At 42.7% G+C, this 26,113-nt stretch overlaps 1 protein-coding gene across 1 annotated transcript; it reads left to right on the top strand.

Moving 5' to 3' along the window:
- Positions 1-411: 411 nt before the first annotated feature.
- LOC144739110 (translation initiation factor eIF2B subunit gamma-like) lies at positions 412-25,320 on the top strand (the record flags this gene model as incomplete). The annotated part of the gene is made up of 9 exons (XM_078622089.1): positions 412-568; positions 4,164-4,321; positions 11,194-11,362; positions 11,729-11,840; positions 21,987-22,076; positions 24,443-24,579; positions 24,658-24,845; positions 24,971-25,033; positions 25,168-25,320. Coding segments are annotated over 9 exons (1,227 nt in total), but the record flags the coding sequence as incomplete, so codon positions are not given.
- Positions 25,321-26,113: the final 793 nt, after the last annotated feature.

Genomic DNA, 26,113 nt, shown 5'->3' with positions numbered 1-26,113 from the left:
ACAATAAATGAGCGCAAGTAAATACACATGACCATAAATATCAACAACAAGAATTTACAGATGTGCAAATGTCGCACACAGTAGCAGCAGAGTTTTGTGTAGTGTTGGACAATTGACATCTAATTTTGACATCACCACACAGGACTGAACCACACATTATTTGTTCTTCATCTTGTATGTCTTCTGCAATGAGCTGGTGACTCATCCAGGGTGTACCCTGAATTTCACCTGTTGCCAGCTGGGATCGGCTCCAGCACACCCATTACCTGTAACTGGAATAAGCGGCAGAAGATGAATGAATGTCTGCACGTTATCATGTGGCTTCTTGACTCCCTTGTGAGCCTGCTGCATTCATGTCCTTCTAATATGACATCAGCATTCTGTATGTCTCTCCATCTCTCTCATCCCTAGGTGGCATCATGGAACTCCAGGCGGGTACTGATGGCAGCTGGTGGTGGGTCTCGAATGACTGATTTGACTTACAACACCCCCAAAGCAATGCTGCCTGTTGGCAACAAGCCCCTCATATGGTACCCACTTAACCTCTTGGAGAGTGTTGGCTTCGAGGGTGAGAGATTGTTTTTTTTCTTTATATCATATTCATTTCATTTTGGCAAGTTCGAAGTCCAGAAACAATTGTCTTTTCAGTGACTGAGTCTCAGTGTCAACAGACCAAGACTGTCTGAGTTAGTAAAGTAGACTTAGAAGACATTTTACTGCAGCAGTGTCCTGAAGTGTGCCACTCTGTCCCAGTTGGATGTGGGCAGCCAAAGTGACTTTCACCATTCATGTATTGTTGGTAGAGTTGGGGACATCTTACAGTTATACACTGTTTTTGATATTTTCCATATAAAATGTAAATAAGGAATTACAGGGCTGGTGTAATTTTAATGTACTATTTTTGGAATAAATGGTAGTTTAACATTAATGTGGGAAGAATATGTAAGACTGTGTCTTCTTTTTACTGGTTCACCAGCTTAGAGTTGTCACTTTTGAAAAAACAGATGTTGCAGATGTGAGTGTTAGCTAGCAGGAGAGGTGTCAGTCCAAATGACAAGGAAAACAGAATGTTGAAAGTCTCCTCAAGTTACTTAGACCATGAGTGTGCAGGCCCACATGGGTTTGATGAATCCAGTGCACTGCTCTGTTGGTGCTGGATCCAGTCTTTTCGCTAACCAGTTTATATCCTGAGCGTGAACACCGTGACTCAGCAGTGGTGACCTGTGTATCCCAGCAGGAGTCACGTGGGATCACAGACAAGATGGCAGCACACTGAAAAAGCTGCGGATGTGCAAAAATACATAATTGGATATAAATATCGGTAATACATGTCGCCTAAGGCCATAATTTAAGGATCCTATGTGCAAATATAATTAGGGAAGCAGAGACAGTGACCATTTCCTTGTTACCACCTTTGATGCCGTGAAAACTGAAGGTGCAGGTGTATACTGAAGGGAGGCAGACCACAGCAGTTAGGGGCTCACACAACACCACAGGGAGCTGGGCGAGTGTCTCGGATGTGTGGAGTTTGTGTTGTTTGTTCCTTTATTGATAGTTGTAACCCTCAGACAGCAGGTTTTAGAAATGAGGATGTGATTGCCACATGGTATCTCTTCACGATAGTATTTTGATAAAATGGGTAGTCACAGGCAGTCACAGCATACCAGTTGTAAATGGGAAAGAAATGGGGTAGAATATATTAATGTAATGTCATGGAATGTAAATGGAAGCGAGAGCAATGTCAAAAAGATAATGGCATATCTAAAGTCGAAAAAGACCGGAGTCACATACAGCAAGGGAAGAGGAGGCAATAAAATTTCCAAAAGGATGAGTAGGAGAAGTCCTCCGCACGTTGTGCCTTTAAAACCGTTTAATGTATTTAAACCTGCTGCCCCAATGAGGAATGGTAGTAACGGTCGTGACTGTAGTCACAGACTTTGGTCAGCATTTTTTTTTCTCTCATATTTTAAACATGTATGATGACCAGGACAGTCTTGTGTATTACATTATTGCAAATATATTGCAAAATCCATAAAAGGTTCAGGCAATAGTTCCACAGAAATGAAATAAATGTGGCCCTGCGATGAGCTGGCAACTCGTCCAGGAGTACCCTGCCGTCCGCCAGTTGACAGCTGGGATCGGCTCCAGCACCACGACCCGTTACTGGACTAAGCAGATAAAGATGAAGATGAATGCATATTTCTCAAAATAGCTGTTTTGTAAAAATCTTTCTCTTACAATGTTTGTGTGTTGTCCTGCTTGTGGATCAAAATCAACAAACGAACAAACGAAACATAAATATCCCACATTGCTCATTTCACTGCATTTACAACTGGGCAGCATTTTTTAAATGTATTTCAGCCAACTTGACAGCGCCCCATCAACCATTGTCAGGTGTGCGTTTCCTGTCTAAATCTAAAATCTAAATCTTGCTCCGTCATATTTATCAGAGCTGCTTCAGCCTTACTGCCCAACATGATCCCTAAGATCAGTTGACCAGCTGCTTCTTGCGGTCCCTAAAACATGGCTGAATCTTAGAGGTGACAGAGCGTTTGTGACTGCTGCACATAAGCTCTGGAACGAGCTACCGTTAACTGTTAGACACACCTCCTCTCTCCCGGATTTTGAATCGCATTTTAAAAACACACTGTTTTTCTCTGGCCTTTAACACAACGTAACTCATCTTGTATGGCATCCACAAATGCAGAACTGCCGAATGAATCTGTTTTTTTTTTTTGTCTTTTTTAACTTTTTTAACCTATTTCCCTTATTCATATGTACAGCACTTTGGCTTCCCTTGGGGATCTTTTAAATGTGCTCCATAAATAAAGTTGATTTGATAAATTTACTCTCCAGCAGCGTGCAATCGGCACAGAAACAGAGGACTTATAAAGGGATTAGTTGCAAAATGCTGTTTCTTGACAGTAAACAGGACTGTTCATTGTAAAAAGCTGTAGCTCCTCACTACCCTAAATAAAACTGTTTCTGTACATAGTCATCCTGTGTGGCCAGCAGTTTATTGTGTGCAGCCAGCTAGCCAAAGCCCTGCAATTCAGTTTTTTACTAGGCTGACACAGCAATAGTGAGCGAATGCCCTGTAGAAAAACATTTTATTTCAGACAGGGCTTATTAAACCAGATGGACTCAAGAAAGATGGACAGGAACAAGAAAACTGAAATGGCCCAGTTATGTTGTTTTTTTTCTATTTTAAAGTTTTTATTTTCTTCTTGATTTTACACATTTTGGACACCTTGGTCACACGGGGTCACAGTGGATCCCTGGTGTATGGTACCGACATATACACACACACATAGCATCTATCTCCAGAGACTTTCACAAGTGTAAGTCACTTTCCCCCAAAATGGCTGTAACAAAATGGCTGTAACAAACTACATTCCCATAGCACATGAAGGAAAGTCCCTGCCTTTGTTCCACATTCCCAGCAGAGATTATCAGGTAATAAACCCATGCTATCCATCCTATGGAGTCTCGAAGGTGTGAAAAGATCTGTGTATTAACGTATATTGGGTTAACTTCCTCCCTGATGTGTTTTCCTGAGTTTGCTATTATTCTCCTCCATTCTTTCTTCACCTAGTTCACATTCCAAACTCTCCTCCATATAGTCTTCAAACTCCTGCAGATATCCTTGTTTAGTCTGCTGAAAACCTGGCAAAACACTGCTGCTTGTGTGTGCTATCTCAGGCAGATGTAGGAAGTCCCTTACTGGATTTGTCACATGTATCAATTGTGTAAATTGACCCTTTCTGTGTTGAATTCTCCATTCACCTATTTTACTCATTCCCTTTGCAAACCATTGTTTCCAAAAATTGCTTTCTTCCAAATATGTAAAGCCAGGTTATTCCATAATGTGGCATATTTCTGTTTTTCATGTGGGGCCCCACACCATTGGTGGACTTCAGTTATGTTTTTAACAAGGCTGTTTTGATGCCTTCATGTATGTTGATAGTAGATTAATAGAGAGCTCATTCTCGTTCATTTAGACAGTTGTATACTAAGTAATGAAATTCTCTGCAACATATTCTGATTTGTCCTATTAAATTATGTATTCATAAAACTAGAAAGCTATACATTTAGATAAAATGTTACACATGATTGTGCTGACAGCACTGTGCTTTTCACTGATCCATTTTCTATGGTTTCAGAGGTGATAGTGATCACCACCAAAGAGGTCCAGAAGTTGATGAGCACAGATCCGAAACTGAAGCAGGAGATGAAGATGAAACTGGACATAGTTACTATCCAGGAGGATGCAGACTTGGGAACTGCAGACGCCCTCAGACACATCCAGCCTAGGATAAAGGTGGGTGTGTTTTTTTTGTCTACACATATTTGGATTGTTTCTATATGACTTTAAAATGATATGAAATAAATCAGTGTTTGTTATAAGTAGTATTTCTTCGTACTATATTATTTAATATAATATTGTCATAAAAACATGTGTTTGTGTAAAGTGTTGCTCATCATACAAAATAGAATAGAAACTATCGTAATCCCCTTTCTTCAAGCTATCAGCCATATTATATATTTATAATGATTTAATACATATTTTTTATTGTGTACATGGGAAATTAGACCAGACTGATATAAAACATACCGTCGGTTATTGAAGTCCAATGTACTTTTTGGCCTTCTCTACCAATATCTCCTCACGCTTGGCTGGCTGTTCTGGCTGTATGTGGCTAAACCTTTTTTCTGTAATATCAACCACGTGTGCAGGAAGAAATTAGAAATTTGTCTGGGAAGGTGATGTCGTGCATTGGGTGTAATGTTTGCTGAGCTGCTTTTCACTCCGCCAGATGGCCTAGGCTTCTAAGTGCCTCATTTCACTTATTTAAGATACACACTGTGACATGGTGTCCCTGACCCCGAACCTGAGCCCTCTGCTTCCTGACCACAGATACCCCCCCCCCCCTCCGTTCATCAGTTCTCTGTAAACAAATGAGTACATGGTTAAGACTCCTGTCCTGCCCGTTTACCCAGTGCACTATTTGTTCTCCCTGTCATGGAACACATCTGTGCCACATTTGTGTTTGATTTGTTGTTGTCCACTGTTTATGCCGTGGCTCGGACTGACTTCCTCTGTCAATAAAAATGTGTCTGTGTAGTTTGGACCTGTTTATATATTTCTAAGGCAATTACTTTTGTGAAATGGGTTGATAATGGGTATAAGGAACTAATTCTTTGTTCTGTGTTATTTCCAAATCACTTTTGATTTCCCTAGACAAAAACAAATTTTTAACCTTCAGGGTACAAATTTTGGCACAATGGACTGTTTTTTTGGTTTGATTTGCTGATTAATGTGGCTTATATTACAGCCTATGGCATGAAATCTTGCAGGAAGGCTACTGTTTTGGCATATTTTTTAAAATTTTGACGACACTGAGGACACTTCAGACCAAAAATGTACCGGCAAAATCAAACTGTTGAAAAATCACAAATCAATATTTTTTCTGCTTCTTTGCATATCTCCTCAGCCAGCTCTGCTGTGTTCAAAAGTACCAAAAGTAATACCAGTACCGGAATTTTCACAGTTTTAACCCTTTAAATGCCAGTTTCAATGCATGTTGTCACTGTTGATTATTGTGAAAAAAAAAAAAAACACAACAAATATCTCATTTCTAATAATATGAATAGTAGGTGGTTGAACAGCTGGAGAAAAGTGTCAGGAGTGATTTGTGATAGAAGAGTTTCAGCTAAGGTGAAGGGAAAGGTTTACAGGACTGTGGTTAGACCAGCTATGATGTATGGTTTCGAGACACTAGCGATAGGCAGAAGACAGGAGGCAGAGCTGGAGGTGGCAGAGTTAAAGATGCTGAGATTCTCTTTAGGAGTGACCAGGATGGACAGGATTAGGAATGAGGTCATCAGAGGGACAACACAGACAGGAAAGAGGAGAAAAAGCTAGGGAGGCTAGATTGAGATGGTTTGGACATGTGCAGAGGAGGGACAGTGGAGAGTTGCCAGGTAGGAGACAGAGAGGAAGACCAAAGAGGAGGTTTATAGATGCAGTGAGGGAGGACATGGAGGTAGTTGGAGTCAGAGTAGAGGATACAGAGAACAGGGAAAGATGGAAATCGATGATTCGCTGTGGCAACCCCTGAAGAGGGACAAAGCCGAAAGAAGAAGAAGAAGAAGAAGAAGTAGGTGGTTGGGGCGTTGCAGGTAATTAGTGTCTTGGACATGTCACAAGATAGTAACGACATTGATTTCACTGCATTCACATTTTCTATGTTGTATGCATCAGATTTACAATTTTCTACAGCAGTGAGACACAGACGGACAGAGAGACAGACACACACACACACACACACACACAGACAGACAAGACAGACGCACACAGACAGACAAGACAGACGCACACACACAGACAGACAAGACGCACACACACACAGACAGACAGACAGACACACACGCAGACAGACACATACACACACGCAGACACACACGCAGACAGACAAGACACACACGCAGACAGACAGACAGACAGACAGACAAGACACACACGCAGACAGACAAGACACACACACACACACACACAGACAGACAGACAGACAAGACAGACAAGACACACACGCAGACAGACAAGACACACACACACAGACAGACAGACAGACAAGACACACACGCAGACAGACAAGACACACACGCAGACAGACAGGCAAGACAGACAAGACACACACAGACAGACAAGACAGCCACATACACAGACAGACAGACAAGACAGCCACATACACACACACACAGACAAGACAGCCACATACACACACACACAGACAGACAGACAAGACAGCCACACACACACACAGACAGACAAGCTGCAGCATGTTCCCGTTGACAATAGTCAGGTTCCTAATCCTTTGAGCAGCCTGTTAGAATAGTTACATACACTCAGACACTGGAGGGTGATGAGTGAAGAACCATAGCTCAGTCAACAAATTCAAATTGTCGGACGGGTGAGTACAGGACGCGGACACACACACACACACACACACACACACAGTCATTCATCTCGATACAAACACCCTTCCATAAAGGGATTAGCTGTAGCCTATCGAACAAAATACTCACAAAAATCTGTGTACATTCATGCTAAAAGAGAGATTACAACAACATTTCATTTTCTTAAGGCTTCAAACAGTGGATGGGAATGTTTGGTCTTTTACCAAACGTTAGTGAAAGGTGTAATTCTCATGCACTTTGTAGGCTTAAAGCAGGGGTTCCCAAACCAGTCCTCGCTCACCTGATCACCTTAATCAGTCTCTGTGAAGTTCTGCAGAGCCCTGACAACAAGCAGCTGATTCTAATCAGGTGTGTAGGAGCAGGGTGACGTCTAAAACCTGCTGGATATGGGATCCCCCTGGCTTAGAGCCTCTCTGACATTGCTGTTATCCCTCAGGTTTTGGCACATGGGTGTATGTGCACACACACATAACTATATTGGAACTGGAATCGCTGAATCAAAAGGTTTTATCTTTGGTGCAAAATGTTTGTTGACCTTTAAGACACATGACGGCGAGTGCAGACAAAGAGGCGTGAGAGCTGGAGGTTACCATAGCTATGACGCCCATCTTCAAGGTGATTATGCAGCAGGAGCCAGCAAGCAGACAGATAAGCATAGTTAGGAAGCCTCTCAGAACAACAACAAATGCTACTCTAATCGACTCTACTCTAAGAAACCCAAACCACAAATGACCATGGATTAGCTCTTCTTGACACTGCAGTAATCGTTTGAGTATCTGCATACATTCCTAACAATGCTTAAGGTTGGTTGTTTTTTTCTGTGAGAGGGTCTGTGTGAGTCCCGAATCTTCGATAGCAGTGTATTTTCATTTGCTAAACAGTTAAAACAGTCAAACCAATTCTACTGGTTTGACATTTATTTGTTCTTTGGTGTCTGCTTTTATCGTTTAGTTATTGTAGTGGGTGAGGAGAAGTAATTTAAAAAGACACATTCACACTGTTTTCTTCACAACATCGAAAGACACTGTCACCATACATGCTTTCCTTCAAAGGGTTGAGCAGCCATTTTGGTTGATGTCAGCAGCACTGGCACAAAGTGAGCTTGTGTGTGGCACTGTGAGTGTGTGTGGTCCTGACCTGTCCAGTTTCTGGCTGTTGAAAGACCAAAGTGTCTCTTTCTTTCCAGCTGACTCCACTCTGCTGTCGCCTGAGTGTTTGTGGAATTTGCCAGCCACATGCTTTTGCCCCGTGTATGTGTATGTGTGTGTGTGTGTGTGTGTATCTTTTTTTGAACATGTGTGGAAGCTTGCCTTTGTGAATGTTGTTTTGGGTTGAGCTGATTGGTCTGGGAATCCCAGAGTTGGTAGCTGCGACCAGGTTATGCTCCAAGTTGCCTGTGAGTCAACTACATCCCCTGTGACCACACTGATACCACCCCACCGCACATACAGTTCTACTCAGCTTCACATGTAAATTCACTGCTCATGTACGGTTCTTTAGTCGTTTCATTTTCTGAACACCGATGTCTCACTGAGGTTTACTTCATTGTCACATATTCATTGTATGAGAGATGGAAAGATTCCCCGATTCCTTATTGACCATTGGACCATATTGAATTGCATCTTCTTTTTAAGTAGGATTCATGGATTGTATTGAATTGAATCACATTGTATGAATTCAAATCGTTGTCAAATCATGAATGAATTACATTGTGAACAGGTTTTGAATCGTATTGCATCGTATCGGCAGGGGGCAGTGTATCGATATACGGATCGAATCGGCCACATTTACACATTCAAATTCTACAAGTAGGGACAATGGAAAAATTCCTGTCTTTCTTACTTTGGATGTTTGCACACACTTTCTTTACCATCTACTCTTGGGCAGACAGAGCAAAGATATGTTGTAAGTAAGACTGCTGGTACTAATGGTGGGATTAGTGCTCATGCTGACAGCCCTCATTGCTGGACAGAGCGATGGATCCTGCATACACAAACATCAATGTGGGCACGCAGGGAAACACACACATGCACACACATACCTTTTGCTCTGATGTAGCGTAACAGATCTGTGAATGGAATTCACAAGCAGAGCTTCAACGCAGTTTAGCTTTACCTCAGTTTATTTCATACTTGGGATACTGCAAATAGTCTGTGACTGTTGAGTCTTTGCAGTTGTACTCCGTGTCTATATTTTTCAGTTTTCAACCCTTTATCATTTGTCATAGTCAGTCCCCCATCTTAGTTGAGAGAAAACAAGAGAAGGCTACTAATTCATATGTTAGTATCCATCTCTGCCAGAATTAAATATAATAAAATTGAATGAAAATTTAAATGATTTGGCAGACATGTCATCTTTATTGGTTCTATATTTCATCATTCCATGCAGCAACAAACGTGTCTTTTCTCCTTGATTCTGACCCCATCCTTATTTGTTGTTTACTCACATTCATTTCATTATTGTCCTCCCAGTGGTGGTCCCAGCATTAAAGTAACGTAATACAGATTTATTTCTTCATTATTAGTTTTATTTGTTTGTACTTTTATTTTATTTTATGTTACTGCTTCAGATGTGCACCAGTCCAGACTTGAACGTGAAACCTTGAAATTGTCACCTACTCATCTACTTGCAGATTGTTGACAAATTAAAAAAGAATGCAGAATATACAAATAAAGTCAAGTCACATTTTCCTTGTATACCCACCAACTCAACATGATTGAACTATTCTAATGGAAACATTCATGAGTACTAACCTCCTCCCTAAACAGACAATCTGAAAACATAAATTATTTCTGTCAGAAAAGTTAAGTCACCTTATTGCAGATCAGATAAGTGTGTGTACGCGCTAGATTTGGTCCCTGGGCTCTATTTTGACGAACATGCCAAAGTGCAAGGAGCACCGCAAAACTCTCTCTCTCTATTTCTATCTTTTTTCCACTATTTGTCACGTTGGTTTCCGTATTGACAGACACCATCTACATGAGGGAAGGATGGAGTGTGAGATTGACAGGTGGACCGGTGCAGCGGCTGCAGTGATGCGGTCTCTGTGGTGGACCTTGTTGAAGAAGGAGCTGAGCCGAAAGGTCAAGCTCTCAATCTGCCGGTCAATATACATTCCTACCCTCACCTTTGGTCATGCACTTTGGATCGTAACCGAAAGAACAAGATCTCTGACAGGGTGAGGAGTAGATCTGCTGCTCCTTCACATTGAGAGGAGCCAGCTGATGTGGCTCACACATCTGTGTCGGATGCCCCCTGGACACCTCCATAGGGAGGTATTCAAGACATGTCCCACCGGGAGGAGACCCCAGGGAAGACCCAGGACACGCTGGAGTGACTATGTTCACTCGGCTGATCTGAGAACGCTTTGGGGTCCTCCTGCAAGAGCTGGGGATGTGTCTGGGGAGAGGGAAGTCCCTTCTCGGGCTGCTGCCACCGCAACCCAGTCCCAGATTTCCCTCTCCCCCCAGACCCATCCCCAGATGATGAGGAGGAAGATGGATGGATAGATTATTACTGTGATTAGATCATTCTGATTATTATCAGTATTGTTAGCATTATTAATATCATAAAGATGTGTTTTTGATGAATATATCCATGTACACATGGTTTTACTTGTAATCGTTTGGGTGTTTGCGTGTGTGTCTCAGCAGGGTCTTGTGCTATAGAGACACATCTTGATGATGAGCTCTTAAAGTAACTGACATGGTCATGATGCACTACTGACTTTCGGCTGGGTTTTTGCCTGTCACAAACGTAGAGTCTGTGAAAAATACCAGTGCGCTGTGACTGTGACCTCCACTCCTCCTTTGTAGACCGACACGCCCCGAACAGCGCAAATGCAGTTGTTAGTTAGAACATCTGAGCCCAGAGTCTGGAAATGACGTCTGCGCTGCCATGGAACTAGGAAAGACAGTTGCGTTCCCTATTAGGTGCCGTGCATCATTCATCGATATAGAGCCTACTGCATGCAGTAATCCTCAGTAGAAAATTGTTGCCACCTTAAAGTGTTGAACAAATTTATTAGACTTCCTGTCTAAAAAATTGAAATTATTATCATAAATATTTTAGAAATAGTTCAGAAACTTTTAAAACTAAATATGTTATTGTTGTTGAGAGAGAAGACGAGATGGAAACCACTCTTGAGATCCTGCATGCTATGGTCTTTTTACTGTATGACATCTGACCTCTCTATCCAACCTTCCTCCTCAGACGGACATCCTGGTGCTGAGTTGTGACCTGATAACAGAGCCTGGCTCTCTGGCACTCAAAGAAGTGGTTGATCTATTCAGGGCCCACAATGCTACGCTAGCAATGCTTATGAGCAAAGTCCATGAATTCACTGAGACTGTCCCAGGCCAGAAGGGCAAGAAGAAGACAGGTAACCGTTTCAGTTTTTTCAGAAAAACATAGAACAAAAATCACTGACTTTATCTTCAACCAGCTAAACTTCTGATTTAATGATTGTCACCTTTGTCAGGTTTATGCTCTTTTCAACAGAATATCTTTGACAACACATTGTGATTAACATTTTATTTTAATTTTATCACTTGTACCTATGCTACAGCTAATATTCCACTTGTTGTTGTAATGTTGATATGATAGAATAAATAATTATAATTATTAGTATTATTATTATTAAGATAATAATAATAATAATAATAATAATAATAATAATAATAATAATTGACCAGTTTAGTGTTCTGTTAGTGTTATTGGATATAAAGCAGTGTGTGTTTCTCCACAGCTGAGCAGAGAGACTTTGTGGGTGTTGATCAGTCAGGAAAGAGGCTGCTCTTTATGGCCAACGAGGCAGATCTGGAGGATGGGATAACAATTAGGAAATCTATCTTGAGGAAGTAAGTTTAAAGAAATAAGTCTTTCTTGTCATTGTGCAATTTTGTATTTATAGCACTGCAGCTATATGGTTTGGTGGTATAGTAAGTTCAACTTTAAATCAGTCAGTGTCTCCTAATAATCAAAAGAGGCCCTCAGCCAGGGATATGAAACACACATTAGTTCAGGTCGCATTCAGCCCAGTTTGATCTCAGTGGACCATTAAAATTATTCCATAATGACCTATAAATAACAACAACTCCATACTTTTGCCTCTGTTTCAGTAAAAATAAGTACAAGTACATTATGAAAATGTTCACAGTTAATGAACTTAAATTTTATGATACTAACAACCTGAAATCTAAGTACAATTTCATCAATATTATACCTCAGTTTATCATTGCCATGTTCAGTACAACTCACAGCTGATCTACATAGGTACAGACCTTTAGTTTAATAGGTGTATGCAACTGAAAAGTATAGTATTTACTAGTATTTACTAGTAGTACTATGTGACTGTGTCATGGAAACACAGTGACTGTGTGGGTGTAGTAGGTGTAGGTGTTGTAGGTTTTACAAGATTAGACTGTTTAGCCCATCAGTTCCACCCAGCTGCAGGTGTCTCATCTACACACACACACACACAGACAGAGAGAAAACATCATAATATAATAATTAAAATCTAATCAATCCAGATTCCAGATTGAACAGACTTATCACAGTGTTCAGCATAAATGATAAATACACATTTTCTGGTACTTGACGTTTATTTTGAATTGAATTGAAATAAGTAAAGAAAAAAGGAAAAAAGAAAACTAGCATCACCTCCATGAATGGCTATGGTCAGTGCCCCTCATTCCAACATGAATAAAGCGGTTTCTTCAGACTGGTCCTCACGCCTCAAACACTCCATTCCACCAGACTACTGAAGCTACCCGTTTGACGGCACGCTGCTATAACTAGCAGCATTTTCAGAATTCCCCAGTTTTAATTCCCATGGAAATTTACCAGACATACTTGCAGCCCTCGAGATTGGGCAACCATACATCCTTTGTCCTCATCCTGAGCACTGGCACACTGCAGGAGTGTAACGACACACATCTGTCTGTACAGATCCTTTCCTTAATGTTGTGACACATTCACATTAACAAATTCACATCTAAAATGTTGTGGGGGAAACTAGTTAAATCATTTCTGCTTAGCATTGGGAAGGATCATGGTTGTTCCCTTATAATCATGCTAAACCAGCAGCAATAACATCGGTAATAACATCAAACCAATCTGCACAAACTCGTCATGCTGCTTCATCCTTTAGGGTACATACAGACTTTACAGTCTGCACAATACTGCACCCTCTTTCGGTTAGACCAAGGGTTCCCAAAGTGGGCGTCGCGAGCTGCCGAGCGGGGGTCATGAGATAATTTCAGAATTCTCTTGATTGGAAAAAAATTTGACCGACCTATTGAAGGCCCAAACATACTCAGGTAGAACTTCCGTGGAGTTCCGCATTCCCCAAGGGGACATTCCCCAAGACCAGTGCATGAAAAGCTCAAATTTTACGACCGCATGGACTCAGCTCCGCTCACTGATGTCACACTATACACTATTTGGCATGTTTTACATTGACCTGCATTAGATTTGACACCTGAGCAGTGGGTAGCGAGTACTCTCAGAGCGACAGCCATCCTCTGTGCAGCGCTGATGGGTGAGGGCTGACTCCTAAGGTGCAGAAGGATCAGGGCAAGGTGCCTAACTAGATGGTTGAATTTATCAGCTGGCATTCTTAAATATCGAAAAGGATTTCAAGCATCAATACTTCGCATGTCCTTCACCAGTGTGACATACTCCCTCTTCCTCGTCTCTTATGACATTTAACGACCACAAACATACCCAGTCTCTGTATTTCAATGCTTTGCAATGCCAGCAGGCAGAGTGTCTCTTGAGGACGCATGGTAGAAAAATGTAAACAACAATCAAGGATTGTGGGAAATGTAGGGTTTCACTGAAATTTTATGGGAAACTATGAAGCGGCAGTGCGCTTGAAGCTCTGATGACTGCAGAGCCCCAACACTCCTCTCCGCCCACAGTACACTCAAGTCTGTAAGCACATACTCACTGCGTGGCTCATCAAGCTTTAATTGGCAGCTGGCATGGAAACTGATAACAATATCCCCAAACATACCAGGCCTGAGCGCACAAAGCTCACAGTTTATGATCATGCGGACACGAGTACGCTTGATGCTGTGAGCACTTTAATGGGTCCAGTCTGAGCAATCTGCTCTATGGTAATTGATTCGTCTCAGCTGCGGCTGCGCACCAAAATAGAAAAAAATTGTATCTTTGTCAGGGTGGCCCCAACAGTCGCTCCAGAGACACTGCTGAAACATGCTGCAGCGCAGCTGGTGTGAACACTCTGATTGACTTGGCCACGATCACCAGCGGAGCTGCGGTGCAGTCGTTATGCGTCGCAGATGCTTCCAGTGTAAATTTACCTGAAGGGAAGTAGAGTAAGGGAGAGCCTTCCGTACCTGCACTGAACATCTGCACTGAACATCTCTTCTGCCGGGGTGAAAGGATCAAGAAGGGGGAAAGTGTTTTGTGTGTAATGTTTCCCTGACAGTCTAGACCTATAGCAGCATAACTAACGGCTGGTTCAAGTCGACCCTGAGCCAGTCCTAACTTCCTCTGTCGGAGAGGAAGGATTTAAGTCTGTGTTTTAATAAAGAGAGGGTGACAGCCCCCTGAATCCAGAAGGTAGTTCCACAGGACGGGAGCCTGGTAGCTGAACACTCATTGTGGTTTCAGAGATTCTCTGAACCACAAGCAGGTCTAGGTTCTGCAAGTGTAATGTTCTAGGTGGGTGATATGGTTCTGTAAGATTTCTGAGATAAGAGGGAGCCTGACTGTTCAGGGCTTTATAGGTGAGGAAAAGAGTTTTGAAGTATATTCTATATTTTACATGGACCCAGTGTAAAAGCACTGGGGATATGTGATCTCTTTTCCGAGTTCCTGTCAGAACTTGAGCAGCAGCATTTTGGACCAGCTGAAAGGTCTTCAGAGAGTTATAGGGACAACTTTATAATAAGGAATTTCAGTAATCCAACCTGGAAGTCACAAATCCGTGGACTAGTTTTTCCAGCCTCCTTATGGGACAGGAAATGCCGGTATTTTGCGATATTCAGCAGGTGAAAGAAAGCTATCTTTGAAATTTGTTTTACGTCGGAGTTAAAGGACAGGTCCTGACCGAATATAACTCCTAGGGTTTTTATTGTCCTCCTCCACCTGTGTGGAGCCCCATTTTCCTTCTAATCTATGCAGTGCCTGTTTATGTTTGTGCGTCTCTGAGTTGTACCATGGCACTGACCTCATTGATTTTAGTTCAATAGTTTTCAGAGGAGCAATAGTGTCAAATACGGCGTTCAAACCAGTCCTCGAGTATTTGGACATAACATGCATTGGGAGTCATGTGGATTCACAGACAAGATGTCAGCACACTGAAGAACTGTTCTGACAGGCAAAGTGCATAATTGGATGTAAACATAATACACATCATTTGAAGTTCTAACCTGAGGATCCTAAGCACATATAGTTAAGGAAACAGAGTGTGAGCACACAGGCAAATCCGAACCGGTCACCCAACCGACAAAGTTTGGAGCGGAGCCAGAAGGTGAAATACAAAGAAGCCATCAAATCATCATACTTGATGAGATGCGGAAGATGCAAATCTTCGTGCTTTTGTGGGAGATTTTGGGGTGGATGCTGCCGATAACACAGTCAGCGAGACTACAGCTCTGCATTTTCCACTCTGCAATCTCCACACTGGATTGTCAGGTGGGGGGTGTTCTGACAAAGGTCTCCAAGTTCCTTCATAGAAGAGATGGCATCGCAAGGTTGGATGCCATCTCTTCTCATGAGACCACGTTTTCCCCAGAATGGCTGCCAGTTATCTAAAAGTCCAGAAGTCCACATTATTATTGGGACACCACCTTGAGAGCCATTGATTGAATGAAGACATGCGGCTAAACTTGTCATGACTTGTTCCATTTGGCAGTGGTCCAGAAAAGATTATGTTGTCCGACATTGTTTTGGCAAAATCACACACCAACTTAACACTCACTTTAGTTACTTCCGATTGTCGTAATCAAATGTCATTACTGCCGATGTGAATAACAGCCTTTTTTTTTTAATAACAACCTTACTGTATTTACATTTCTACTGAGGCAGCATTATCACATTTGCTTCAGCGTCGCTGAATTATGGTCTCTGGAGTCTCTAATTTCACAATCTATTTCACTATATATATATATATATATACACACACACACACACACACGCCTGACATAGTGGTGGTGATAGACGTAGCAATCCCCAGTGATGCCAACATCAGGAAGAATGAACATGAGTAGCTCGAGAAATACCAAGGGCTGAAAGAGGAGATAGAGAGGATGTGGGGTGTGAAGGCAACAGTAGTACCAGGGGTGATTAGGACACTAGGGGCAGTGACCCCCAAGCTGGGAGAATGGCTCCAGCAGATACCAGGAACAACATCAGAGATCTCTGTCCAAAAGAGCGCAATGCTAGGAACAGCTAAGATCCTGCGCAGAACCCTCAGGCTCCCAAGCCTCTGGTAGAGGACCCAAGTCCGAAGGAGACACCGCCCAGGTGGTCGAGAAGATTTATATATAATGTGTGTGTGTGTCCACAGTGGGTTTAGAGGGGCACAGAATGAAAGTGTAGCTTTTCCTGAAAAAAATTCTATGTAGTGTGAATTAATAATTTTATGTTTTTCGACAGGTCCGACAATGTGTTGATAGCAATTGGTGCATTTTGAGTTGCCAGATGCGGTCTCTGTGCTTGGCACAGAAGACGGAGTCTGCAAGCCGTGCAGCAGCAGCTTCACAGCCCCGGTGTTATGAATCACAGAGGCAGATTGACCAGAGAAGAGCAAAAACCAGAGTCAATATTGGAGAAGCAGATGCTGGATGGACTCATAGGAAGGATTTCCTTGGCATCAAAATGCACATGGAATCGGCGCCTTTTTCTTTGATCGGTAATAACTCGATAACTCGCTAGCTAACTTAGCCAAAGTTACTTGTCGGCCAAATCCCACTTCAGCAACGTTTCTTGTTTTCATTCTATGACATTGACTCTGGATATAACATTACTCCACCTCCACACCCAATAAACGGAGGAAATGGAGGCTCAATCCTCCTGCCCTGTCTAGTATTGCCAGTTCACTTTCACCACTGCGGTGAGTGTCTGTATATTCTAGCTATTTGTCTTCACACAGGTCTCATAGATGACCCTGAGCAGACTGTGAAGTTCCGTTGGATGTTTGCCAAATCATCACGCACGGCATAGCTTGATGTGCGCCTCTGAAACGTAACTATGCAACGTGGCTATGTGGACCTCTGCAGTCATCAAAAACTGAATTGAATGGAATGGAATAGAAAAGTACTTTCATCATCAGCATGTTTATGTCACGTGAATTTCCCAGCTCTCGGAGTGCGACTTCTGTGTTTGGCCAGAAAATAGAACCAACCAGAAGGACCTGAATTGTGCCGGTGTTGTTGATGTACTGTAACAAGGTGTAACAAGATCCACTGACTTACAGTAGCTATCACCTGAAGTAAAGACAGAAAAACACTGATGACCAGGAAAAAAATGAAATACGGGGTGATTCAGTGCAGAGCTATGGCGTTGGGTCAGTTCAATGCATGGAAGCATGAATTGGGAACACACAAGTGTTTTTTTCTTATTTTTTCTTATAACAGAAAAGTCGAGTATAGGCTATAACAGACTAATGCCCACCTGGGAAATGCTGCATGAATTAAATACATTTTTATCATGACATACACTCTCAGAGCATGCACATGTGTTGCTATGCTTCTTGATTAAAACACACAGGTTTATGGCGTTCAACATCTTCTTCTCCTTTCGGCTTTGTCCCTCTTCAGGGGTTGCCACAGCGAATCATCGATTTCCATCTTTCCCTGTTCTCTGTATCCTCTACTCGGACTCCAACTACCTCCATGTCCTTCCTCACTGCATCTATAAACCTCCTCTTTGGCCATCCTCTCTGTCTCCTACCTGGCAACTCCATCTCTAACATTCTCCTACCAATGTATCCACTGTCCCTCCTCTGCACATGTCCAAACCATCTTAATCTAGCCTCTCTAGCTTTTTCTCCTAACCTTCCTGTCTGTGTTGTCCCTCTGATGACCTCATTCCTAATCCTGTCCATCCTGGTCACTCCTAAAGAGAATCTCAGCATCTTTAACTCTGCCACCTCCAGCTCTGCCTCCTGTCTTCTGCCTATCGCTAGTGTCTCTAAACCATACATCATAGCTGGTCTAACCACAGTCCTGTAAACCTTTCCCTTCACCTTAGCTGAGACTCTTCTATCACAAATCACTCCTGACACTTTTCTCCAGCTGTTCCACCCTGCCTGCACCCTATTCTTCACTTCTCTTCCACAGTCTCCACTACTCTGCACTGTTGATCCTAAGTACTTAAACTCCTGCACCTTCACCACCTCTGCTCCCTGTAACCTCACTTTTCCACTTGTCTCCCTTTCATTTATGCACATATACTCTGTCTTGCTACGACTGACCTTCATTCCTCTTCTCTCTAGAGCAAACCTCCACCTTTCTAGGTTCTCTTCCAACTGCTGCCTACTCTCACTACAGATCACAATGTCATCTGCAAACATCATAGTCCAGGGAGACTCCTGTCTGACCTCATCTGTCAACCTATCCATAACCAAAGCAAACAAGAAGGGGCTCAGGGCCGATCCTTGATGCAGTCCTACCTCTACCTTGAAGTCTTCTGTCCTTCCAACAGCACACCTCACCACTGTTCTACTACCTTCATACATGTCCTGCACCAAGCGAACATACTTCTCTGACTTCCTCATACAAAACCACAATTCCTCTCTTGGCACCCTGTCATATGCCTTCTCTAAATCTACAAAAACACAATGCAGCTCCTTCCTACCTTCTCTGTACTTCTCCATCAGCATCCTCAGTGCAAATATTGCATCTGTGGTGCTCTTTCTAGGCATGAAACCATACTGCTGTTCACAAATCTCCACTTCCTGTCTCAACCTGGCTTCAACTACTCTTTCCCAAACCTTCATGGTATGGCTCATCAACTTTATCCCTCTGTAGTTACTACAACTCTGTACATCACCCTATGGCTTTCAACATCTGGCTATAAAATGTGTGTGACCAAGTAGTCCTCCTGAGTCACTCTATTTATGCTGCAGCTGGGTGTGCCGAGGTGAAAGGAAGCGAGATGGGAAAGCTTGAAAACTGAAGGAAGTACACTGAACAAAAACATAAACACAACACTTGTTTTTGCTCCCATTTTCATGAGCTGAGCTCAAAGATTTATTCTATGTACACAAAGGTCCATTTCTCTCAAACATTGCTCACAAATCTGTGTAATCTGTGTTAGTGAGCACTTGTCCTTTGCTGAGATCATCCATCCACCTCAAAGATGTGGTATATCAAGATGCTGACTGGACAGATTGCTCCACAGGTGTGTCGTAGGCTGGCCACACTAAAAGACCGCTCCAAAATGTGCAGTTTATCACACAGCACAATGCCACAGGTGTCACATGTTTTGAGGGAGTGTTCACTTGCCATGCTGACTGCAGGAATGTCCACCACAGCTGTTCCCTGTGAATTGAATGCTCATTTCTCAACCATAAGCTGTTTCATGCAGTACATCCATCCTGGCCTCACAACCTCAGACCATGTGTAACCACACCAGCCCAGGACCTCCACATCCCGCGTCCCCATTGGTGTATGCACCTGACTGCAGTTCTCATCGTAACCGATGATCGATCGATTCAATGGCGCCTGGCAGTTTGAAGAGGTGTTCTTCACAGATGAGTCCCAGCACAGGCAGATGGCACACGGTGTGTCTGGTGAGCGGTATGCTGATGTCAGCATTGAATGTGTTTGGAATGCTCTGGATGGGCGTATACTGACTGCTTTTTCTGACCCCGCCAGACCCAGTAAAACTGTTTTAGAGTGGCCTTTTAGTGTGGCCAGTTTAAGACACAGCTGTGCATTAACCCTGCAGTCCAATCAGCATATTGATATGTCACACCTGTGAGGTGGATGGATGATCTTAGCAAAGGAGAAGTGCTCACTAACACGGATTAGACAGATTTGTGAACAGAATTTGAGAGAAATGGGCCTTCTATGTTCACAGAAAAAGTGTTGGATCTTTGAATTCAGCACACGAAAAATGAGTGTTTCTATTTTTGCTCAATGTAGACTTCAGTGACATATAGGTATGACCTTACATGACCTGACCTTACATGACCTGAATGTCCGATTTGCTTTTGACAGTGGGGAAAAAGCACAAGTCGCACTGAATCTGACATTTTAAAATCCGATTCAGGCCACTTTAAAATGTGGTACTGAATGGGATACATATCTGATTTTTTGAATGCAACCGCAGTCTGAACAGTCAGGTCGCATCAAATGCGACTTTCACGTCATCCTCACACATTGTGTTGTTTTGTAAATGAAAGACCCGCAGGCTGTGGCGTGAGAGAGAGCGGGAGACGCGCAGACAAATGTAATGAAATGTATTTCTTCCTTCGTGAAACCCGTGACATGAAACGTTAGACTAGTGGTTGCCATGCTCGTTGTCATGTTCACTTATGAAGACAACGGTGTGTGTGTGTGTGATGTCATTGAAGAACAACTGCGCATGCACTTCAGGAGCCTGAGCATCTCACACAGCAGTCCGTGGACAGGCCACATTTAAGATGTAATGTGAACAGCCAAACAAAAAAATCGGATTTAAGCAATAAATCGGAATTGGGCATTAACACCTGCAGTGTGACCGTAGTAGTAGTATGATATGAGTAGTATCCGTTCATTTTCTGCCTTTGTAAAGTCTAATTCTTTTGTATTTAGAGGCTCTACGAGCTTGTCACTCAAAGGGAGTGTTTCTTACAGATAATGGGTGCATTAAGCAGCTGTGACTGAGCTCTGAGCACGTTAGACTAACCACTAGCTGAGCATTCACTCTGTGTCCATAGCAACCCCCAAATCGAGAAGAACACTTCAGTCACTTGGTACCGTAAATTAGAAATTGTTACTACGACGATGAAAAGTGGCTACGGAGGATTTTTGATCTTGTTGCTCAGGACGACGATGTCACAGTTGGTTTGGCTCAAACTGATCAACTCCCGCTCCGAGCAGCTCACTCTGAGTGGACGTGTGAAACCCATTCAGTGCATTTTTCGCTCTGAGTGTAACTGACCTTCTCACACACTTCAAATAATCCAGTTGATGGAGAACAGATTGGAGCCATGGACACTGCACAGGTGTTCCTTATGATGGGGTCAGTGACAAACAACAGGCATGTTCTGCCAGCGAGCATGAGAGGTTTATCTCAGCAGTTCTGCACCACAGCTTGCAGAGCAAAGGGCCCACCGATTCAGGATTCAGGATGAGAACATCATTTTTAATCGCTGGCTCATATGAAACATATTTCTGCTTTTAATTTAGTGTTTTTTGAGTTCAGGTATTGTGTGGTAATGAGATGCAGACCACTGAATTCAGTAGCAGATTTAACTTGAAAATGTAAATCACTTCAGTGTGCTGAGAAAACTGTCTAGCCGGTTAAAGCAATGGATTGGTCTATTTTGGAGTAAGAACTGAGAAAGATGAAGATAGGGAGTCAGAGGATGAAGTGGTGAGGATGGATTTGTTGATTAAAATCTGAAGGATGACATGCTATTTTTTGGCTCTTGTGTCATAAATATCACATGTTGAGTGAGTGAGTGAGTGAGTGAGTGAGAGTGAGTGAGTGAGTGAGTGAGTGAGTGCATCACTCAGATGACATAAACCTGTCTCACTGGCTCAGCTGTCTTGTCTTTGGGCTGACATACACAGTAGCTGGAGCAAGACAAGAGACAGATGTCCCCAGTCTGTGTCTTCCATGTGAGCTAGTGGTTGTCTGCTTTCTCGCAGATGTGCTTCAATTCCATGGGAGATTTTAAGAAATGTCCATGTTTTGTTTGTTTTCTGGTCTCTGGAATATCGTGTTCATCTGTTCTCATTTCAATATCCTATTTCATCATGTAAAAAAAAAACAAAACAAAGATATGATTTGTTGATGATATTTTCACTGTTTGGCAGACATCCCAGGATGCACATCAAAACTGGCCTAGTGGACGCTCACCTCTACTGTCTGAAAAAAGCAGTGGTGGACTTTCTTACCGACAACAAGTGAGTCATTTCCTTGTTTTTAATGGAGAAGCACATATTTGAACAATAACCCATCCTAAATTTGAAGCCTTCATTTACAGGGTGCCAACATCATGCCAACATGAAGCCCATGCATAGACACTCCACCAACATTGACCCAGAGCTAATCTGTAGCAAATGTTATACAGGCTTACGTGGTGTGTAAGACTTTGAACTCCCCAGTTAGCAGGGTAGTCCTGCAAGGTGTTAATATGTTTTACGATGTGTCACCGAGGCAGGCTGTTAGGCCTTTAGACTCTACAGCGGCCAGCCAGGCTTCATGCAAAACAAAGAGCCCAAGATATGTCACAACTGACCACGCTCACCCATCATGGATTATTTAGACAAATATGTTGACTGTGTTATGATGTGAATAATTTCAGTCTGTCTGACTAAAATACCAAACTACCATGAGCCCTTACATGAAGGCAGGGGCATCTCTGTAGCACTAACATATTTAACAATAATGTCTTTCATTTTACCAAAGAGCAAACCCCGGAGAGATGGAAATACAGCTGAACAAGTTGAGAAACTAACAGGAGGCGACCGAAACAGTCCAATCACAGCTGCAGCCTGCTGGGAGGTGCATGTGCACATCAATTCAACACTAAAGTCTAAACTAGGCTACAAACAGGAAACGCAGTCACATGCTCACCTCATATGGATCATTTGTCTTCTTCTGCTTATTCCGGTTACGGGTCACGGGTGTGGCGAACGGCGGGGTACGGACAAGTTAGATTGACCAGTTAACCTCAGCATGCTTTTGGAGGTGGGACGAAGCCAGAGAATCTGGAGAGAACCAGCGCAGACATGGGGAGAGCATGCAAACATAGAAAGAGCCCGGGCCAGGAAGCAAACTGAGAACCTTCCTGGTATACAGCTACCTGGCCCTACAGCTGGGATCAGTTCCACCATGACCTACAACCGGAATAAGCAGAAGATGATGAATGAATGAATTACATTAACTGAGCCACAGTTTGTCAGTTGGTAACTCTTTATCTATTCATTCTCAGGTGTGGTTGTACAAAATCTCTGTCTCGGCTGCATCAACAACACAATGTGGCAGCAACCTGTATCTGTGTGTTATCTTAACTTCATTTTCAAACAGAAGAGCTGCTGTGTCATCCCATCTTTAGAGAAGATGGTTATAAAGATTGAGTAATATTTTGAGGTAATGTGATTCCCAGGACCATGAAAACAGCAGCTCCTGGAAAGTTTGGATACTTTACAACAAAGCTTGTTGTCTACTTTACTGTAGCCACTGGAAACAGCAGTGGAGGAGCCTGTCCTTGGACCACTTGGCCAGTCAACACATTAGTACAACATGCAGCGCAGTGGACAAGTGTGTCATTCATTTGGAATACTTCATGTGACAGCTTTGAACATCTGTTCCACTGAGATCCATGTACCTTCCACATTACACCCACTGACAGTTCCAATAATGTGCCCATGTCTGTGTATTGTCTGTACTGTAAGGACATCCTGGTACTTCATACCAGTGCAGTTTGCTCCTGTCATTCTTCCTTTCTCATCCCAGCTCTTTGTGGCTGAAGGAGTAGGAGGCAGAGTAACTGCTGTTTTTCTTTTGTCATTCAAATTCTAATCTGCCTTTGAAACAAAGTATGAGTGGACAACGTGAAGGGTAGTGTGGGGTGCTGGAGACCAACTCTCAGGGAAAAAGAAACTAAGTGGAAATGATCTCCACGCAGAGAAACTTGAAAGCATAATCTTATCTATCTGCATTTCAAAGCTGCCATTAGGAAGTTATTTTAAAAACAGATTATGCATCAACTAGTTGGCTTGTTTAATTAGTTTTTTTTTTTTTTAATACAAGAATACATACATTACTCCTGAATTTTCATGCCACCTAAATGACCATTAGCCCATATAAATAAAAAATAAATTAAAGATCCTCTTTTTTACATGTAAACGTTTCCAATGTTTTAATTCAGTTTCTCACTAACCCTGAAATGGTTATCCTCAAACTTTTCACCAAACCTGTTTCTCCTTTCATTCAATGTTGCTTATATTTGAATGCAAGAAAGAAAAAAAACATTGTTTGACAAAAAAGAGTAGCAACAGTTCATGTAGCAACAGAATCTGTCTGATACTTTTGGAGTAATTCTGCATGAAGTTTTTATTTGATGTGGACTGACTGCATAGAGGGATAAAAGGGCGTGTCTTGCTCTGTAAGGTGAAGAGACTGAAAAACTCAGGTAGTACATCCACAGTATTTATTCATTTCCTGTCTTTCCCTGTTCAGATAAGGGACAGTTACAGATGAGACTGTTGTGGGATTTACTTTAGAGCATGTCACCTGATTGCATTTTCCTTTTTATTCACCGCAGCTCCATCTCATCAATCCACGGAGAGCTAGTGCCTTTTCTGGTGCGCAAGCAGTTTTCCAAACCAGTTGTCAGTCAGAAAATGAAAGATGACGCAGATGATCAGAGTCAGAAAAAGACAGAGATCTCCACAAACCAGGGTAAGTGACACTGCCTACATGTCGGAGTTAGAAAACCTTGGCTCATTACATCAACATCAGCTGCTGCTCTCTGCCTAGAGCTCTTCTTCTCTTCACGAGACGAGCTCCTCCAGCTGGCTCAGGAGCGCTCCTGTTGGAACGACCATCACGGGGATATGAGCGAGGCTTACCACGGAGGAAAGCTTCGATGCTATGTTCACATCATGGACCAGGGCCTTTGTTACCGTGTCAACACTCTAGCTGCCTACATAGAAGCAAACCGGCTGGTGAGTCCTACAGAGTCTCCTGAATCTAGAGTGTTTGGCTAAGACCAAATTGTCATTTGGTTTTGTATACTTCTGCTCAAAGTTTTTTCCAATGAGCTTTAATGTTCCTGTGTTTGTCTTATCAGGCTCCAAAGCTGTTTGAGGAGCCAGCCGTCCATCCTTCAGCTGTCATCTCTGAGAGATGTCAGGTACGTGTCATCCACTGGTACCAGAAGTCAGTCCACTGCTCAGATTCATTGAAACAGCTTCCTCACATCTCTTAAACAAGCTCAAATATGTGTGTATGTCTTTGTAACATTTTTGTTTGTGCATTTTCCCTCAGATGGGTTCAGACAGTATCATAGGAGCCCTGTGCCAGGTAGCAGATAAGACTTCAATAAAGAGGTCCACCATCGGAAGCTCCACCACTGTAAAAGAGAAAGTCAAAATCACCAACACCATTATCATGCATGGGGTCACCATCGAGGAAGGGTGAGAACACACTCTGAAGTGCTTTAGCCTGTGAAAGAGCTTCACCTTCTGGGCATGTTAAAGAATGAACCTCAGTGTTTGTCCCTACATGCAAAGGATGGAGGAAAAAAACCCAATGAATCCCTTCAATTCAGACATAATCCTATTTTGGAGTAATTACTATTTACAAAAACGTCAAACGCTGAGATAGGTCACTCGGTTCCTCTACCTGTTGTGAAGAAGGGGAAAACATCCAACTGCTGGGAGACGGAGAAAACGTCTATAAAGTTTTACTTCACATCCAAGTTGGGGTTCGTTCATCTTCCCCGTTGCTCCGGTTACGGGTCTCAGTTGTGCTGGAGCCGATCCCAGTTGTCGACGGGTGAACGTCGGGGTTTAACCTGGACGACCATTCACACTCACTTTCACACCTACGGGTGCATGAACATGCCACACAGTTTCATGCTTGCCCCTGAAGCTGCTGTCATTACGGTAATGATTTGTCAGCTTATGTCAACAGAGTGAATGGCAGCTGTTGTCAGCTTTCATCCACCTTTTTCTCCTTCACACCAGGTAGAGGAACAGAGTGACACGTCTCAGCTCGAACTGTACTGATGAGAGAAGAGTGGCGTAATCACGGTACTCCAAAGTATGCTAGCATGAAAGATACCGTCAGTGTTAATGGGTTAATTTAAAAAAAAAAACACATTATCCTTTCACGCTGACTGAATACATCAGAATGTGACAACCAAATGTCATCCAGAGGCTGCTATATGCTAATGTGTGTGTGCGTGTGTTCATGGCAGGTTCTGGTCTCT

The sequence above is a fragment of the Lampetra planeri genome, unplaced genomic scaffold, assembly GCF_965212315.1.
Source record: "Lampetra planeri unplaced genomic scaffold, kcLamPlan1.2.h2 scaffold_1305, whole genome shotgun sequence".
NCBI lineage: Eukaryota > Metazoa > Chordata > Hyperoartia > Petromyzontiformes > Petromyzontidae > Lampetra > Lampetra planeri.
This window is presented reverse-complemented; position numbering and strand designations above follow the sequence as displayed.